This window comes from Musa acuminata, chromosome BXJ1-9 (assembly GCF_036884655.1).
Source record: "Musa acuminata AAA Group cultivar baxijiao chromosome BXJ1-9, Cavendish_Baxijiao_AAA, whole genome shotgun sequence".
Classification (NCBI taxonomy): Eukaryota; Viridiplantae; Streptophyta; class Magnoliopsida; order Zingiberales; family Musaceae; genus Musa; species Musa acuminata.
This window is the reverse complement of record NC_088335.1, coordinates 16,991,169-17,012,011: the sequence shown is the minus strand read 5'-3', so window position 1 is coordinate 17,012,011 and position 20,843 is coordinate 16,991,169. Positions and strand designations below refer to the sequence as shown.

General features: G+C 38.2%; 1 protein-coding gene across 4 annotated transcripts; it reads right to left on the bottom strand.

Annotated features, from left to right (window-relative positions):
• Window positions 1-1,002: 1,002 nt before the first annotated feature.
• Window positions 1,003-8,783, bottom strand: LOC135593393 (cyclin-H1-1-like). Of its 4 annotated transcripts, none has more exons than XM_065083382.1 (15): window positions 8,514-8,783; window positions 8,359-8,444; window positions 8,060-8,110; window positions 7,675-7,753; window positions 7,438-7,553; window positions 7,290-7,363; window positions 6,867-6,987; window positions 6,706-6,774; window positions 6,483-6,524; window positions 4,349-4,426; window positions 3,593-3,651; window positions 3,403-3,487; window positions 1,594-1,682; window positions 1,425-1,502; window positions 1,003-1,298 (listed from the first exon to the last, which is right to left on the bottom strand). In XM_065083382.1, the coding sequence occupies exons 2-14, from the start codon at window positions 8,416-8,418 to the stop codon at window positions 1,427-1,429; spliced, it is 999 nt and encodes a 332-aa protein (XP_064939454.1). In that variant the 5' UTR covers window positions 8,419-8,444; window positions 8,514-8,783; the 3' UTR covers window positions 1,003-1,298; window positions 1,425-1,426. The 4 variants fall into 4 exon arrangements, with proteins under 4 accessions (XP_064939454.1, XP_064939456.1, XP_064939455.1 ...); XM_065083384.1 differs by having other exon boundaries at window positions 8,528-8,783; XM_065083383.1 differs by having other exon boundaries at window positions 8,359-8,430; window positions 8,528-8,782.
• Window positions 8,784-20,843: the final 12,060 nt, after the last annotated feature.

The following is a 20,843-nucleotide window of genomic DNA, read 5'->3' as shown; positions in this document are numbered from 1 at the left end:
CGTCGAGCTCCGCATCTCCAAGATCGATGGCTCCTTCCGAGGCCCGGGGCTCGTGCAGGCGTTCGACGCGGCCGACATCGTCCTGCCTCTCGCCCACCTCGTCCACCCCGTGTTCGGCCCTCAGCAGGTGACCCACGTGCTCGCCCACCACCTCCCCGGCGACGTGGAGCTCTGGGCCCAGGAGATCTGCTCCTTCGCGGCTCAGGCCGCCGCTGTCGCCGTGACGTTTCTCGCCGGTCGCCGGCTCGTCCTGGTTGCAGACATGACCATCTTTACCGACAAGAAAGCGTCATCCGCGTTTATTGGCACGGAATCAGTGGACGATGTGTTGGTGCTCAACGATGGCCAAAGCCGCAAATTCAGCGACAAGGAAGCATCGTCGGAGTTTGTTGACGCAGAGTGGGTGGACCATGTGTTGGTGTTCGACGACGACGACGGCTGCCAAAGCCGTAGGATCTGAGAGTACTCGATCGTCATAGCAGTTGAGAGTGCATTGCTGCCTCCGATCGAAGTATGCCATATAATTTTTTTGTTTTTACAAGTGATAAAAACGGAATTGAAGGTCAAAATTTTATGATAAACGATATTGGATGCGGAAGGAAGCATATCATATGATTGGCTTAACATTGTTCAAATCATACATTTAGCAATCAATTTTTTTAGCAATAATATCCTCCAAGAATTGATATTTGCACATCCAACCTTCAAAAAAATCCTTTTCTCCGCTAATTGTTCTCTGATTTCGAAATACGTATCAAGCCTTGTGTAATAGAAAAAAGAAAAAGAAAAAAAAAAACCACCCTCACGAAAACTCATTACGATGCTAAGATATGAAAATTTATTGTAAATATATTATGATTTATTTTTTGAAACTCAAATATACTAATGTCAACCAATGTTAGAAATATTTAGCCTTTATAGTTTATTATAATGGCCAACATGCTGCTACTTCCAAGCTTTGCAAGGTGTCAATTTCAGAAAGGAAAAAAGAGAGCCACACAAAACAAGGCCAAAAGTTTTTTTTCCCTCAAATTGGCCAAAGTCGAATGAACCTGAGAAACAGATGTGATGTAAGAGAAAATGGTTCCATCTGGCTCGATAAAATACGTGCCCACAAAATGACTCAACACCTCAAGTACTTGAACCAAAACAATGACTCAATAATCAATCACAATTGATATACGAAAATGGCCCACAAAAAATTGCACCAAACAGAGGTAGGGACCATGGTTCATAATAACTGAGGATGTTGGATGCAATATTGTGCACATCCTCCACTGCAGTGCAGAACTTGCTACCTGCAAACGTCAAAAAAATTGAGAAAAGAGTAAAAGAAGAAGAAGAAGAAGAAGAAGAATTAGGAAAGATCAAAATAATGAAGTTTTCCTGTGGACTCTGACTCTAGATAATTGTATGGGATGTACATTTATGCACGTGCTCCTTGCATCTCGCTTGCTGTTCTTTTTGATTTGTGCTTCGATCTTTTCTCACGCTTCTTGTTTCTGCAGAATATGCCCATATAAGAACAAGAACAGTAAGATAATGAAAAATCCACGAGAAGCATCACAGTAGATGGCATAATAGAGGGCGTACTCGTCTTGAGAGCTTGGATCCCAGCAGCTTTTCAGTTTCCGATCAATGTGCCTCATGTCCTTCGCTGTCGGTATGTTAAGTTTACCTACCTGCAAGAAGTTGTTGACAGATCAGAAACAGAACCCACTGAGCCAACAGCAAGATTTCCACTAATCTAGGAGAGAATTCATTCGGTCTCAATAGCAAAACTTTCCATAATTTTAGCAATGTTATTAGCAAGGCCGAATGTTTTAAGCCTATCCTTGGTGATGGCAATCTTACAAAGCTCCAACATGTATGGTCAATTTACTGTCATTTTCTATGCTAGCAAAGGAGACGAAAGTCTCGACATGCTTCAGTGAGGACACTGGATTTGAATAGTGATGAGTTTCAATAGCCTACCACTGCCAGGCTGACACTGGTTTCCTAAGAGAGAGATGATAATAAAATAAATACTATGTTTTAAGTTTTAAAATTCTATGATGAAGGCCTCTTTATGTATATCCTACAAGAACTAGAAAATGAATTACAGAGATCAAGTATGCACCAGGGAAAGTAACTGCTGCTAATGGGAGGTTGAAACAAGTTGATTAAGAGAATTGATTCAACTGTTTTGTTAAGGTAATAGAATAAAAAACCAACAGCTCAGGTGGCTTTACATGAAGTCATGGGGAAAAAAAAAAATTAGAAGTCAAACTATTCTAACCAACAAAAAGAGACAGTATCATGAAGCTACCAAAACTGGTAAGGGACACAGGCCAACAGTTTTACTATTAAGGAAACTCAAATTCTATATTATGAATAACTAAGATATACATTGCGGACGCTTACCATCAAAATATGGAGAAAGAACTCTAAAGAATTTAATAAATTAAACCTGAGCTTTCGACAGCATATGCCAAATCCACAATCCTAGAAGAATGACAACTTCAATTATAGGAACAAATCAGTGAGACTTTTGGTATTTAGTCCTAAAGGAATTCCTTCTTAAACATGAGCCAATTAATCCTTACTCAAGAAAGATGAGATCTATTTAAACCTCAATTTTCTAGAGCGATAGATGCTAATATTTAAAGACATACCCAAAATACTAAGAACATATCAAATTATGTGCTAAGTTTCTTCTCATGATCACAAAATTTATTCCTACAATGTATAATCAATCTGCTCCTTGCTTTTCATTTGCTGTAACACCATCAGACTACAGGCAGTCCTTGTGTGAACGATGATACTACCTACTAGTATATTGAAGACCCACAACTGCAAGCATCAGATATGTAGAACTGTTGAAGGTCCCATGATTGAGTGACTTTTGTGTCAGCTATCATCTTAAAGATTCATGCACCATATAAAAAATAAGTCACGCTTTTAACAATTTTGTAAATTTATCAGCCTCACTCATTTATATGTAAACTTTATGTCCCCTTACCTTTTGAGGGACATTAGCAGAAAATTAATTAAATCAGCTTCTCAGAAGGCAGTTCTCATACAAACTTGTTTCAGAACAGAGTTGTATGTGCTCGGAATTAGACATGAAAAACCATTATGTTAAGTAGTGACAGTGTCCTAAGAACCAGTGCTAAAGACAAGATATTGATAACTCAATTTGCACTGGTATCTGCAGATCTGATAAAATTTTAACCTAGAAAGAAGAATGAATAAGTTGCACAAAATTATGCATCAAAACAATCAGGTCCAGAATCATGCAGAAAAGTAATTCATCAAAAACCAAGTATAATTGCTATGGCATTGCAGTTAACTTCCACTGGTACTTTGGCAACCAAAACACCACCAAGAATGATAAAACTTCTCAACTTTGATGACAATTACCAATGTATCAATGGACTTCAAAGATTCAAATAGCTGAGAAGTAGAGTACGCAGAGTGCTGTCGAGATAGTAGGATATTCAAATATCTGCAATATTAATTGAACATGGCATATGTCATAACCTGGAACCAAAAGTAAAAAATATTCTCGCTTGCCAAAATAAGAGAAAAATTCACAGAAATATTCAAGTACCTTTCAAAATCGAGGACTCCGTGCACCTCATTTGCCCTATGCAAGGAAGCCAGTGACAACTGAAAAGCAGCAAAAAGGTTCTTTAGAAGACCTCATAATACATCAATGTAGATTTGGGGAAAGATGCTTACAATTTAAAATTAATGAGAATCAAACATTTTAGAATTACAACATATTTGGTTACACGTGGCCAACAGGTATTTGTGAAGACTATGATAGTAAAATATTTTAATATCTCATTAATCCTTTTTTATGAAAAATTTCATTATATTAAATGGTATACTTGAGGCTCACACGTGGTCTCAAACCTAACCTATCACTTGTATAATAATGTACTAACTAATCGGATGTCTCAATAGAAATAATATCTCATTAATATCTAATTAATCATAATTCAATCACAAAAGGATTAAGCACAGAGTCAAGCATTTCAACTATAGGAGCCTTCATACTAGCATGATGTCTCTCCAATCAAGAATCACATGGACCATATCAGGTTCAGCACAAAACAGTCTGGGAACATGTCCATATAGCCAAGAAAGGAATAACAAGGAGCATGCCAGATGCTAGAAATGTGGAGTTTCATAGCCCAGTTTCTTAGGTATAATGTCCTCTGACATGACACTCCGAAAAAAAAGCCATTATAACAAAGATTGGCAAAACTTTTTTTAAAAAGGAAGCCATTGATGCTTCACTTGAAATTAAGAAAAAAAATAATAACCTTGCATGAAATTGGAGTTGGAATAAGCATATCACCTGCCCAGGAGGATAGAGAAGAGGTGCATCAGTCAGCATTATCCGGTCTACCTCTGCATTAGCAGTTTGCAGGAAGTTCTTGAAATGCAATTGGAGGGAATTAGTGAAAATCTTAAAAGCAAAGGCATGCAAGTCTTACTTACAAGCACTCAGATGCTATATGATTGATACATTTTTTACTATCAAAACAAGATAACTACTAACAATGTATGCTTTAACAATCTAATTTAATCAAGCTTCACAAAAACTGGACTTGCACGCACATCTATCCATGCAGACAAATATGCTTAAGCAACATTATTACATCCTTTTACCAATAATTTTTCCTTGACACTAACAATATACTTCTGTTGTTATACAATCACCTTACAGGAACCAGATAGTTGAAAAAGTCAAACAAAATCCTCAAATTAAGCTTTTCTTACAATTAACTGAAAACTACAGCCAAAATGGACTGAAAGTTTCACATAATTTGCTAAATTATTGTTCGAACCTGACTTGTAGTTCTGTTAGAAAACCTTTGGCATTAGTCTCACTGAACCAAAAGAAAAGGGAAATACAAAGTGGCATATGTCCAAATTTAGTACCAGTAAAACTCTGGGTAGGTCTTCAGGGGAAAGGATTCAGATGTATGACTAATTTAATGCAATAAGTGGGTTAACATGTACAATTATGATACAGTGATGCTGCTTTTTTATACTAGAAATAGCAGTGGGCTGTGACCAATGCACTATCTCATTAAGAAAAATGTAGAGAATGTGTAAGATTTTATAATTAAGGGAAGGGCAATTATGGGTACAAACAAGTCGGGGAGAGTCATAAATAGGGAAAGGCTGAGAGGACATTATTTTAGAAAGAAGATTCTTTAGCAGGTCTAGGTCATGAGCATTTAGCATAGAAAAAGACTTCCATCACTGAAAAGTTTTTGCATTTCTTGCAGTATCTATAATGGAAGAGTTGTTTCTGCCAAAAGATTTTCTTGCTCTGATATCTGCAAATGCACCATTGGAAGAAGATCCTGATACTGTTCCAAAATGACATTGCTTCTTCTGGTATGCAGTGTAAATTTAAGATCACAATGTATTTTACAGTCTCTGTAATGGAGCTAAAGATAACTGTTTCGGGTACTGAACCTATTTCGGTGATCTATCAGACTAGTACATACTGATCAATACTGGTGTACCATGTGTCAATACACTGGTCCATACCAGCATTTTGGAGAGAAAGACAAAAGAGAAGAGGAAGGGTGGGTGGAGGAAGAAAGGAGAAAGGAAGGAAGGAGAGACAGTGGAGGAAGAGGAAGAAGAAGAGGAAATGGTGGCAGAGGAAGAAGAAGAAAGAAGCAGTAGAGGAGAAGGAAGAAGGAATAAGAGGAAGAAGAAAAGGAAGCGATGGAGGTGAAAGAAGAAAGAAGAGGAGAACAGGTGTAAGAACACCTGGAGAGATAGAAGAATCATGGCAATGGCGATGGCAGTAGCATCACGAGACGATGACAACAATGAGAAGAAGAATCATGTGACATTGAATGACAGCGATGGCGATTGTAGTGTCACGAAAAGAAGGCTGATACGACATTGAATGGCAACAACAACAACGATGGTAGAGTCGCAAGAAGAGGGGCTTGTGCGAGCCCTAGTTGTTATTTTAGTTTTTTTTTTAAACGTTGGGTTGGACGAGCCCCATCATTATTTTAGGTTTTCTTTTTTATTTTTTCCTTGAGTTGGACTGAACTGCCCGAAACGGGAGTGGGCCACATATCGGTCCAAATGCAGACCAGTATGTACCAGCCATTTCATACTGTTTCAGGCGGTAAGACAGTCCTTGAATGGAGCTATGTTACTTGAAGCTACAATCAAGTAGGAGATGGCTAATGGTTCCATGATATTCTCCAACAGCAATTGATAGTATAAACCCTTCTTGATAATGTTGTTTATAGATGTCTATAATTGTAAATTGTTGCACCATATCTATTCTCCAATACAGTGTTGGAAATTCAGCACATAGCAATGGGTATGAAACTAGTCTATAAACAAAATAATGATGAAAATGATAAATTTTTTTGACATATGTCATGCAATAGAACCCAGCACTAATAGTACCAAGCTTGATATTAGTTAACAGCAAAAGGATGTACCTTGAACTTCTCCTGCTCTTCATCCCTTGCATGACAAAACTCCTTCACAATCAAGACAAAGAGTTAGTCATTGATAATCATCATAGCAGGTGCTGCAAAATTTTGCATTAAAATCAAAGCATAATCAAGCAAGAAGGCAAACAATCTAAAATGCCCAAGCTGAAACTCTTTTTCACGCAAAAACATGTTCTGTAAATGCATTAACAGAAACAGGAAATTTCACCTGCATGTCCTCAATGAAACCTTCAACTGACCGATACGGAGCATATACAATTAAATCAAAACCAAGACTCTGAAATTGGTCGACATCAGAGAAAGGCAATATGAAGAAACAAGACAAACATAATAAAGTATCTGGAATATAAATTTGAAATAGATATGCACCTGATAAACAACCATCTCATTATTGAGAATAATCTGATGATCCTGCTGAATTCCTTTCCCAAGTTCCTCAGCTGATACATGATTTTCTTCTACTTTGCAGGAAGCATATATGCAAGTTAGCCTATTGTTTGCACAAGAAAAAAGAAACCTTGATTATACATTTAGAACACATTATGAACTCACCTTAATGAAAGCTTAAACAACCAAGGAAGATAAACCTAAGGAAGTGATTATTTAAAAAGGTATCAAAACCTCAACTGGAATTCTTAAGGTATAAAGTGTTCCAACATGAAGTATACTTTTTTTTCTTTTTTCTCGAAGTGCAGAAGCAGTCCAAAATTAACAACCTAGCCTTAAAAGTAGCTATATTCAGAAAAATTATATAAGCTATGAACAAACCAACATTGTAACTTATATTCTTACATTATATGTTTTGGGTGATGCTCCATTACAGACCACTGCAAATAGAATCTTTTAAAGTACATAATTGCTGTTGCCTGCATGGTAAAAGCACAATTTGCATGAGATCAGCTATTCTACCATGAGTACAGAAATAAATAAATAAATTTACCTGAATCTTGTGTGGAAATTTGAATGCTAGACAAACTTCTTGGATTTTTTGCTCATAGAAAATACGCATATGTTGTTCCTCTTCACAGTTAAGAGGCTTGGGAAGTGAGCGCTCAGCTGAGAGAATATGACGCAAGATTGCCAATGTTATAAAAATCCATCATTAATGGCCATACAATGAAAAAGTAGATAAAGGAGACATATACCAAAGCAAAAGTAGAGATTTGCAAGATGTTACCATTATCTTTCTGGTCAAGTATAGGTTCAGCATATGAGACTGACCCATCAAGATGAACTTCCAACCGTGTCACTCCAAACTACATGAAAGATTAGGTAATCTAGACCAGTATTGATAAGCATATTTAAAAGGTTATCACAAAGCAGATAAAGAAGTGCAAAACTTTTAAGCAGCGAAGGGAAAAGAATGATGATAACGTCCACCAAAATAAGCAAGATTCTAAACATAACAGCTACTTAGGAGTTGTATAAAGTTTAATTGGGGCACCTGAGTAGCAAATATACAGTTTAATTGGGGCACGTGAGTAGCAAATATACGATTGACAAAGCTATTACTAGTGCACCAATAGGAAGGGGCAAAAAAGCGCCAGCTTTACTGAAAACACCTGTTCGAGCGACTTAGTGGCTCTTTGGTTAGCAGCCTCACGCTTCTCCAACTGTAAGAAGAGCAAAATATTAAGCATTTATTACGACGGAAAAAATTTTATGATAATATCAAATAAAAAGGATCAGAATCATATGGACTCGCAAAGCCCAGCAAACATAAGAACAGGTTTCTAGTCAAGAACAATTTCCGATAAAGAAGCTACTTTGATCCCAAAGATCGTGACTTTTTCGAAATCTCCGATAACTACCACACTTAGGCATTGATGAAACGGAGAAACAACAGAACGACTGCATATACCAATTCCTGAGGTGAAAAGATCCACCTCGACCGATGGGTAGAGGTCTGGAAGTCCGCCATTGCTGCTCCCAACTGGAAAAGACCCTCTAGATGAAACCTTGGATGAGGAACATATCAAGAAAGTTGGGGATCGATGGTCGGGTTATAAGGGAAACCTTTGATTACAAACCCACACGAGGATCGACTTCTGCTCGCAAGCTTCTCTAAACCCTACGATACAAAAGCCATGGATCGATGAGGGCGTATTCGACAAGCGTCACCGCTCTACCTCCGCTTCCTAGGGCAGTGGAGGCAGAGGTTAACGGTGGACGGCGGACGGCGAAGTAGGGCTTCGGCGTCGGACGACGGCAGAATCGGATGGGGGAAATCGCGCTGTTCTTGTAGCGCCAGCTCCACGGGTGACACGCAGAGGCCCGTCCGTCTTTAAGCTATTACAACGGGCCGGACGCACAGCCTATGTTGGGCTTGGTAAGGGCTGCCGGGTAGAAGTAAACAGGGCATGGTAATGGCTACAGGGGAACTTGAGCTAAACGGATCCCCAGATAATAGGGGCATTTCAGTCAAGTAGCTGGAATAAATTTATTTTGATTTAAAATTTTAAATTGTGACCCAAAAAAGTTGATCAAATAGATATAATCTCAAACTCATTAAACTAAGATAAATTATACGTTCTGATTATTCTTTTTATCCTTTCATGACTTTATTAATTTATCTAGATATTATATGTTATTGTACAGCTGATATATCTCATATTCGGTTTCGGTAATACAGTATTTTTTTTTATCACGTGATTGATCCTCCCTCATGTGTTTTTAATTATACATTAAATATATAGTTTCAAAAAGATGTCAAGCAAATTCTGCTAGATATCTATCTTCGCTCATCCATCCAAAGAGTAGTGTAATACGAGGGGAAAGTGTTTTTTTGACTTGGCTAACCCTCATGAGGAATGACACTACATTTACATGAAAAACTAGAACCAAACTTTCTCTTCAAATTTCGTAAAGATTCATAATTTTGGACATCATCAACGATAGTTATGAAAGTTAGGCAAAAAAAGAAAAAAAAAAGGAATTTGATTGATGGGTGCATTGTCAATGTATAGAATGGGTAAGTCATGGATGAACATGAATTTTCTTCAGCCTTCTTGCTTCTTAGGATAGTTCTCAATCTGACTGTGGCTACGTAGTAGAGAAAACACTTTATGTTTCTTAATTTTTTTTCCAAAAAAAAAACTAATTAAGGAGAAACAAGAGGAGTACGAGGTTTGTCGTCAACAACAATCTAAAAATGAGAAGATTATATATATATATATATATATATATATATATATATATATATATATTAGCAATGAGAAGATTATGTAATTTTAGAAAAGTGTTTATATATGTTTCAAGCCTAAATATATTTCCTATAGTGTTTTTCATCTTGCGTTTGTTATTTATTTTTATAGTATTTTCATCAACAATCTAAAAATGATATTTTGTGAGTTTATACAAATTCATCGTGGAGGCCATAAATATTACCAAATTATTGAATCAAGATTTTATTCGTTTAGATAATTTTGATGGAATGAATTTTTTCCATTAGCAAGATAAAATGAAGTTCATGTTGACTACTTTGAAGTTCTTCTATGTGCTTGATCTAAATCTTCAACCAATTCCTTATCCGACCGATAATGACACCGATGAAGTCAAGACTAAACAAAAGAAGAGAAATAAAGATGAAGTTATGTGTAGAGGACACATTCTCAATGCTCTTTCGAACCGGCTTTATGATCTTTATACAATGGAACCATTTACAAAAGTACTTTGGAATGCTTTGGAATTCAAGTATCACGAGAAGAAAGGAACAAAGAAATTTTTAATTTTTAAATATTTTGATTATAAGTTTGTGGATGACAAGTAAATCTTGACACAAGTGCATGAGTTGTAGGTCATTGTTAATCAATTGAAGGCAAACTTCATGAACCTTTTCAAGTAGAGGTTATAATAACTAAGTTATTTTCATCTTGGAAAGGGTATAGGAAGAAGATTTTGCATTACTACAAAGGTATCACTTTAGAGTAAATTTAAAAATATCTTCAAATCGAGGAGAAATTGAGAATGAGAGATAAGCGTGAGAACTCTTTTAGCAATATAAAAGCAAATGCTATAAACAAACCTAAGAATTCCAACAAAAATAAGCAAAACAAGAAGAATCATTTTGGCCCCAAAAGGGATCAAAGAAAATTCAAGAAGCCAAATAGTAGAGGTTATTTTGTTTGTGGAAAACCTAGTCATTTTGCTAGGGACTATAGATTTAAAAAAAATTAAAAATCGAAAGTCAACTCGGTTGAGAGAGATGATAATATAATCGCTATGGTGAGTGAAGTGAATGCCATATTTGGTAAGGTTTTTAGTTTATGGTATGATACTTGTGCTACCATCTATGTTTGCTATGATAAGATACTCTTCAAGACTTACAAAGAAATCACAAATGGGCAAGAGATTCAAATGGGAAATGAAGTTCGTTCTAAGGTGATTGGCAAGGGAAATATGAAATTCATTTTCACTTTGGAAAAGAAAGTCATTCTTACTAATGTTCTTCATGTACTAGATATGAATAGAAATTTAATGAGTAAGAATCTCCTTAGCAAACTTAGAATTAAATCTATATTTGAATCCGAAAAATTAATTCTATTCCGTAATAGAACTTTTATTGGAAAAGACTATTCCGTTGAGAGAATGGTCAAATTATCTTGACAATGATTCTAAATTTAATAAAGATGTTACTTTTGTTTATATTGTTAATTCTTATTCATTATGACATGATAGATTAGCACATATTGGAACTAGAACTAGCATCATTAAAAGAATAGTTAAGTATGACTTAATAAATTATCATTTTAATGATCTTAATACATGTAAAATTTATATTAAATCAAAGATGATGAAGAAACCCTTCAAAAGTGTTGAAAGGTATACTAATTTGTGAATTAAATGACATATTAACAAGAGGAGGCAATAGATATTTCATTACTTTTATAGATGATATGTTTAGGTTTACATATGTTTACTTATTGAAACATAAAAATGATGCTTTTAGTGCTTTTAAGACATATAAAGTAGAAGTTAAAAATGGAAAGAAAATTAAAGTTTTAAGAAATGATAGAGGAGGAGAATACTTTCCTAATGAATTTAACTTGTTTTGTGAATAATATGACATAATTTATGAATGTTTAGCACCTAGAATACCTAAGCAAAATAGATTAGCAGAAAGAAAAAACAGAAGTTATCTAGAGATGATTAATGAAGAAAAAATAGAAGTTATCTAGAGATGATTAATGCTGTGTTATTGCATGCTAAATTTTCTTATAATTTATGGGGAGAAACTTTATTAGTTGCATGTTATATTTTAAACAGAATTCCCTCTAAAAAGAATAAGATCTCTCCATATGAGTTATGAAAAGGAAAACAACCTAACATTGATTATTTTAAAGTGTGAGGGTGTCATAAATATTATAAGAATAATGATCCTCAAAGGACAAAGCTGGAACATAGAGGAATCAATATGCATTTGTAGGCTATGCCTCAACTAGCAAGGCTTATAAACATATTAATTTGGAGTCTAATATCATAATAGAATCTCGAGATGTGGAGTTCTTTGAATACTTATTGACTTCAAGTAATAATGTTTATCCTCCAACTAGTGAAGAATCAACGATGGAGACATCTCAAAAGGTTGGTGCGTAACCTAATATTCATTTGATTGGATATCAATCAAGTTCACAAGAGATTAAAGAGCAATCTCATGAATTAAGGAAAAGCACTTGTGTATGGAAAGCAAAAACATTAATATCAGATGATATTGATTTATTTTCTTTTACCTTATAGAAGGAACTATTGAGAGAGTCTTAATAACAATTCCTCTTATTTTATAAGTGAAAGATGATCTTAAAATGTTTAAAGAAGCTATGGCCTCTTGTGATGCTGTTTTCTGGAAAGATTCTATTAATGATGAGATGGATTATATTATGTCAAACTACATTTGAGAACTTATCGATTTACCTTTTGCTTCTAAATTTATTAGTTGTAAATGCAAATTTCCTAGGAAATATCATAGATGGTACTCTCCAAACATTCAAAACAAGGTTAATTGCTAAAAGATTTCGACAAAAGAAGGAATAGATTACTTTGACACATATGCTACTATAGCTAGGATCACATCTATTAGAATTATTTTTGCTTTAGAATTAATTTTTTATCTTTATGTTCATTAAATACATGTCAAAATGATATTTTTAAATGGAGACCTCGATGAGGAGGTATATATGGGACAACTCGAAGGTTCTTTTTTTTATCGGGAATGAATATAAAGTGTGTAAACTTATTAAGTCATTATATGGTTTAAAGCAGGCTCCAAAATAGTGACATGAGAAATTTGATGCAACAATTCTTTCTAATGGATTTATTTACAATGTTGTGGATATATATATTTATCTTAAAACTTGTGATAGCTATATAGTGATAGTTTGCCTTTTATGTTGATGATATACTAATAGTGAGCAACAACATGAAAGGTATTGTAGAAACAAAGAGGTTTCTATCTTCAACATTTAAGATTAAAGATCTTGGCAAGTTGATACCACACTAGTATCAAGGTAAAAAGAAATAATAGAGGATATGTTTTGAGTCAAACTCATTACATAGAGAAAGTACTTGAGAAATTCAGTCATTTAAAAATCAAAGAAGCAAATACCCTATTTAGGGCAAGTATCAAATTAGTTAAAAATTTTGGAAGAACAGTAGCTGAATTAGAATATTCAAGTGGTATAGGAAGTCTTATATATGCAACTCAGTGCACAAAAACCTGATATAGCATTTGCAGTTAGTAATTGAGTAGATTTACTAGCAATCCAAATATAGACCATTGGAAGACTATTGAAAGAGTTCTTGGGTACCTTAAATGGGCAAAAGATTATGGCCTATAATACTTAAAATTTCTTACTATTTTAGAAGAATATACTAAGTAAGTTGGATATCGAGTTTTGGAAATAACAAATCCATTACTAGTTGGGTGTTCACCTTGGGAAGTGACATTGTTTCTTGAAAAAATAAAAAGAAATGTGTATAACTCACTTAACTATGAAATTTGAATTTGTTGTTCTAGCAAAAGCAAGAAAGGAGACTGAATGATTGAGGGACTTTTTATTAGAGATTTTATTGATGTTTAAGTGTATGAATTCAATTTCTATACTTTATGATAGTCAAGCCACTTTAGCTCATGTGTATAATGAAATATATAATGAAAAATCAAAACACATAAGTCTTAAACATGATTATGTTGTTGAATCTCATATTTTGATGATAAACCAATTAATAATTATTTATATTTTAATCTACATTTTGAGTGGCGTAGGATGCTTCGATCAAGATGAGACAATTAAAGCAGGAAAAATTATGTTGTGTCGGAGGAATATGTCAGAAGATTGGATGTCAGATCGGTGGATCGGTCGACGTATTTATAGAAGACTTCGGGCTGTGGATTCGGGCATCGGGCCAAGAAGAGTGGACATTGCGCCAAGGATATCGGAGTTGCGGAGTCAACTGGCCGATTGGGCAATAGGCCACAAGAGAGGATGATGTGCCGAAGAATCGGACGAAGCGTCGAGAGACTAATGATATACCGGACAACTTGATTAATGCTTAGTATTAATTGTTTAGATTGAAGTTTGTTTTACATGTACAGGATTAACTACGATAGCAAGGCATGAAGCAAAATGAAGTCCCGGAGTCAAGGACACGATTACGTTGAGAGTTTGAGAGTTCGTCGGAAGTCCGGACGTTCATCGGAAGTTCCGGAGGAACCGGCCAAGAAGTCTTGGAGCTTGCCAAAGAAGCTCATTGAAACTTGCCAAGAAGATCGTTGTAAAGTCCAGGAGCTTGCCGGGAGTCCACCAAAACATTGCCGAGAGATCGTTAGAAGCTCGCCGGAAGAATAGACTTACGGACTTTGTTTAGCTTAGAATATATTTTAGGAATCGTAGTTAGCATGTAATTAGGCTTGGATTGAGCCAACCCAATTATGGGCCAGCTAGGCCCATGTAAGAACTGTGTTGGGCCCAATAAGAAGTCCAAACAATGCCCCAAGAAGCCTCACCGTGGCATAATCTTCGAGACTGTGTCAAGCAGTGGTACCACCAGTCTGGGCGGTTGTACCTGTTGGGAAATCATAGGGGGGGGCGACATCATATGCGCAGTGGAAGAACAAGAAAACAAAAATCCCCGATTCCCAAAAAGATGTTCATCGTCGTGCGAAGATTGGTGCGCAAAATCCACAAAAACACAAAAACTGCGTATAGAGATTGTGTTACCTAGGGAGATCGTATATCCCTGTTTCCTTGCAGATCCTTAGGAGAGGGTGAAGGAGGTCAAGCGTCCTCCTCTCTAGCGGTGATCCACACAGCAAGGTTGCGACGACGCTCCTCAAAACTCCAGGCCTACTCTGAGGTGGAGAGGGAGAGGAGAATAGGAAGGGCAAGCAAAGACTCTAGCCTATGAGGCTGTGAATCCCTCCTATTTATAGAGATCCCGTGTCAAAACCCTAATGGGTCCTTTCCCTAGTGGGTATTGGATCTGCATCCAATAAGACAAGGGCTCCGTCGGATATCTCATATCCGAACCTCTACTCATCGCAATGCCTACCATATGTGTGTGACCCTCTAGGCCCAATATCGAGCTGGCCGTGAGTCATACCTGTCAGAACTCCTTCTAACTAAGTGAATTATTATCTCTGTAATAATTCACTCGACTCATCGACTACGGAAGTACTAGGCCACTACGCCGTAGTCCCCAGACGATACAGGGGAATCCAATCCATTGGACCTGTCTGTCCTCAGTTACCATGTACCTATAGTCCCTCATCCATCTAATATCCCAGAGACCGTATATCGAGCATGGTGCTGTCAGACCCATACGGTTTCTACTCGAGTCTCGCTCTAATCGGATTCTCCCGGAGAACTCTTTCTCTCTCAACCCGAATGACCCTGGCCAGGGATTTGTCTGAGCAAGAACACATGGGATATTCCTCTCATGATACCGAGAGTGGATGATCCTCTATCGACACTCAATAGCCCTCGTAAGGTCGACTACCACTCCCAATGACCAGCTGTACTAGATCTGGGAACAGCCAAACCTATAAGTCTGGTATCAAAGAGTGGAGCACTCATACAGGACATCCTTGGTGTCTCAAGTCTAAGAACCAGATACACCACTAGGACTACGGAATCGTTGTCTGACAATAAGGCATCATCAACCATCCAGCATTCCGTAAGCGGATCAATCAGTGAACTCATTCTCCAATGAGCACCTGTACTGTATCCCTAGTGTCCCTACACGAGCAGCTATGAGACCAGCTGCATCCATCATATGGACGGGTATACAGCACACCAGTCTATCCGGTTATCACGATGTCCCTCTCGAGTAACCTATGACCGGGATTATTTAGGATATGTGTTTAAAGGTGAATCGATCTCATTATCGTGATCTCATCACGATCCGATTCCCATTGCACAAATCCAAGGACATCACAATATATATGCATTTATGCAATAGTTATAAAGTGATATACGCCAAAATATAATAAGCAAAAAGATTCTGTATCAAGTCACACGTGCCATCACTCACGTGATTGGCTTGCTGGGCACTTATGACTAGCAATCTCCCACTTGACCTAAAGCCAATCACCTATGTGTCTGATCCCCATCAGACCCCTGTGATGCTCAAAGACAATCTGAGACAATGGCTTTGTTAGTGGATCTGCAATGTTATCTTCGGATGGAACTCTTTCCACTGCTACATCTCCTCGGGTCACGATCTCTCTGATAAGGTGGAACCTCCTCAGAACATGCTTAGATTTCTGATGAGACCTAGGTTCCTTCGCTTGAGCAATTGCCCCGTTGTTGTCGCAATATAGGGAAATCGGCTCCTCACTATCCGGCACGACTCCCAAATCTGTGATGAACTTCTTCAACCAGACTCCCTCCTTTGCTGCATCTGATGCAGCAATGTACTCCGCCTCTGTGGTCGAGTCAGCAGTGGTATCTTGCTTGGAACTCTTCCAGCACACTGCTCCTCTATTCAAGGTGTACACATACCCTGAATTCGACTTGCTATCATCGACATCAGACTGAAAACTTGAGTTAGTGTAGCCTTCAACCTTAAGGCTATTACCTCCATATACTAGTAAAAGATCCTTAGTCCTTCTCAAGTACTTAAGGATACACTTTACTGCTTTCCAGTGCTCCAAGCCTGGATCCGCCTGATACCTGCTCGTGACACTCAGAGCATGCGCTATATCAGGCCTAGTACATAGCATGGCATACATGATAGACCCTATTGCTGAGGCATAAGGTATCATATCCATGTTCGCCCTTTCTTCTGGAGTCTTTGGGGACATACTCGTAGAAAGCGATATCCCATGTCTCATCGGTATGAGACCTCTTTTGGAATTTTCCATGCCAAACCTTTTGACAATAGTTTCTATGTACCTGGACTGGGACAAGCCAAGCATCCTTTTGGATCTATCTCTATAGATTCTAATCCCCAAGATATAAGATGCTTCTCCTAAGTCCTTCATGGAGAAGTGTCTAGATAACCAAGCCTTTATTGTGGATAGCATTCCTATGTCATTCCCAATGATGAGGATGTCATCCACATATAACACCAAAAAGCTAATAGCGCTCCCACTTACCTTTCTGTATACACAAGGCTCATCTTCGTTCTTAACGAAGTCATAAGATCTGATTGCCTCATCAAATCTTATGTTCCAACTTCGGGAAGCTTGCTTTAGTCCATAAATGGATCTAAGCAACCTACGCACCTTATCTGGGCAGTTCTTGGACACGAATCTCTCAGGTTGCATCATATACACCTCCTCCTCCAGGTTCCCGTTGAGGAATGCGGTTTTCACATCCATCTGCCAGATCTCATAATCATAGTGTGCTGCAATAGCCAATAGAATTCTGATGGATTTTAGCATTGCTACGGGTGAGAAAGTTTCGTCGTAGTCAACACCTTGCCTTTGACGATACCCCTTAGCCACTAGCCTTGCTTTATAGGTCTCTACCTTTCCATCTACTCCGATCTTTTTCTTAAAGATCCACTTGCAACCGATGGGTACAATACCTTCGGGTGCATCAACTAGGTTCCAAACCTTATTGGAGTACATAGAATCCATCTCAGAATTCATGGCTTCTTTCCACTTCCCGGAGTCTATACTCATAATAGCCTCCTCGTAGGTCTGAGGATCAATATCCTCTACATCCTCTGCTCTAATATGTCCCACATATCTCTCAGGAGGATGGGATACTCTATCAGACCTGCGTAAAGTTGAAACTTGTGTATTAGATACCTGAACAGACTCGGGCTGTAGAGTGGTGCTTGAGCTTGGTTCTCCAACCTCGCTCAATTCTATCATTCTCCCACTGTCTCCGTCAAGAATGTGTTCCTTCTCAAGGAACACTGCTCTCTTAGCTACAAAGACCTTTTGGTCCTCGAGATGATAGAAGTAATACCCACAAGTTTCCTTGGGGTATCCCACAAATTTACATCGCCCTGTCATTGATTCTAACTTATCGGGGTTGTGTCTTTTAACATGGGCAGAGCAGCCCCAAATCTTAACTACTTTAAGATCAGGCTTCTTCCCTTTCCATATCTCATATGGTGTAGACACCACCGACTTAGTTGCAACTCTGTTCAGAAGGTAAGCTGCGGTTTCTAGGGCATATCCCCAGAATGAGATGGGTAGGTCAGCGAAACTCATCATGGACCGTACCATATCTAATAATGTACGATTTCTCCTTTCAGAGACACCATTGAGCTGAGGTGTATAAGGAGGTGTCCATTGGGATAATATCCCATGGTCCTTGAGGAAGTGAGTAAACTCTGTACTTAAGTACTCACCTCCTCGATCTGATCGAAGAGTTTTGATACTCTTTCCAGTCTGGTTCTCCACCTCATTCTTATACTCTCTGAATTTCTCAAAGGCCTCGGACTTGTACTTCATTAAGTACACATATCCATACCTTGAGAAATCATCAGTAAATGTAATGAAGTAGGAGTAACCTCCAATGGCATGAGTTGACATGGGTCCACATACATCACTATGTATGAGTTCCAACAACTCAGTGGCTCTCTCTCCAGTTCCACTAAATGGAGAGTTGGTCAGTTTTCCACGAATGCAAGGCTCACAAGTTGCATATGACACATAGTCGAATGGATCTAGATATCCATCATTTAGCAACTTTTGAATCCTTCTTTCATGGATGTGACCTAGCCTACAATGCCATAGGTATGCACTGTTCAACTCATCTCGTTTCTTTTTGGACACATTTATATTCATGATATGTGGAGTGGTGTCTAACATAAATAAACCATTATGCAATGTTCCTTTCGTGATGATCTTATCATCTAATAATATCGAACAACCATTGTTCTCAAAAACAAATTTATATCCACTAACTGTTAAACATGAAATGGAGATAATGTTTTTGATAATAGAAAGAACAAAATAACATGCATCTAATGCAATAAAAGCTCCACTAGGCAGATGTAGGGCGACCTCGCCAACAGCTAATACAGCAACTTTTGCTCCATTACCCATCTTGAGGTCCATCTCGCCTCTCTCTAGTCTCCTAGGCCTTGCCAGAACCTGCAACGAATTACATATATGATAAGCACTACCGGTATCTAATACCCATGTGTTATCATAAGAGTCTGACAAATGGAGACTGATCATGAATGTACCTGAAGCTTCATCAAGCTTTTGTTTCGCCCTTTCTGCAAGGTACTCTTTGCAGTTTCTCTTCCAGTGCCCATCTTTACCACAGTGGAAGCACTGGCCTTTGTCCTTTGTTGGGTCTTTCTTAGCAACCTTTGCTTTACCTTGTTTGCCCTTGCCCTTTCCCTTCTTAAGGGACCTTTCTGCTTTCCTTTTCTTTCTGGTCTCACTAGTGTAGAGAACTGGCTTCTCTTTCTTAATAGTACTCTCTGCCTCCCTCAACATATTGAGGAGCTCTGGGAGAGTCACCTCAAGCTTGTTCATATTAAAATTCATTATGAACTGTGAAAAAGGAATCTGGTAGGGACTGAAGCACAATGTCCACACACAAGTTATCCTCTAGGACCATTCCTAGACCTGTGAGTTTCTCTATCCACTCAATCATCTTTAGGACATGGTTCTGAACCGGTGTCCCCTCAGTCATCCTAGCGCGGAAAAGGCTCTTGGATATCTCATATCGTTGAGTCCTTCCCTGTTCCTCAAACAATTTGCGGACATGTAGGAGAATGGATCTGGCATCCATCTTTTCATGTTGTCTCTGTAACTCTGGAGTCATAGAGCCCAACATATAGCACTGAGCAAGAGTGGAGTCATCAATGTACTTCACGTAGCGAGCGATCTCATCCTCGCTTGCCCCTTCTTCGGGCGTAGGCATCACTGTATCAAGGACGTACACGATTTTCTCCGCTGTGAGAACAATTCTCAAGTTACGGAGCCAATCTGTATAATTTGGACCAGTGAGGCGGTTGACATCAAGTATGCCACGTAAGGGATTTGAAAGCGACATTTTCTGAAAATAAAGATGTAGCAAAAATGAATAACATGCAGATTTTGCAAGAAATAAACTATCAAGATATGGACTTCTATCTTAATATGCTCCCACTATTTTACTAACGAGTCACGCGACACCCTCAGCACGTGAAACGGAAGTCTCCGGCAGACTTCTAGTGGGGATCAGGATCCAATCAGCGTCTTAGTGTAACCTCGAGGGACTCGACCAATCACACTAAGCCTAAAAGGTAGACAACTCTTGCCGATCACAACTCCTTGTGATTCCCGTCCTGTTCGGCCTCCGAATCACCATGGCCTCGAGGGACTCGACCAACCATGATGCTCGGTTAAGTCAACACCTTCATTACAAGATGAGTCTGATTTGATGATATACCCTCGAGGGACTCGACCAAGCATATCATGCCCTCAGGTCACCGGTGACATCTCTATGTCGTAAGCAAGATAGCGAATCGCGATATAGGTGAGTCTCGAGGGACTCGACCAACTCAACCTACACCGGGATTCGGTTCCTACTCATAACGATGGAAGGCCACGTGGGTCAATCTAATTGCCTCACGTTTACCGACTTAATATTATCGAGAGATGTTTCTATGATTTGGTCTCCTAATATGACATGTCACACATATACATATTTAATATATATCTACATCGCATGCAAATATATATACATATCTAGTATGTGTATAAGCAATCACACCAGATGATCATGGACCACAACCTAATATGATTAGGCCCGAGCCAGTAGGCCTAATCACTCACATCAAGATCTATGTGTGCAACGGTGCATCTCCATGCCTTGTGATCGTCCATCTCGTCCTCGTTGGTTCCGTCGACATCTTGATGCATCTCCATGCATCACGATCGTCCGTCTC

Coding starts and splice junctions, on each gene's coding strand:
- LOC135593393 (XM_065083382.1), bottom strand. CDS start 8,418: ATGGCGGACTTCCAGACCTCTACCCATCGGTCGAGGTGGATCTTTTCA. Junction 6,525..6,705: donor GTTTCATTGAGGACATGCAG/GTGAAATTTCCT, acceptor TTGATTGTGAAG/GAGTTTTGTCATGCAAGGGA. Junction 4,427..6,482: donor AAGAGCAGGAGAAGTTCAAG/GTACATCCTTTT, acceptor TTGCATTTCAAG/AACTTCCTGCAAACTGCTAA.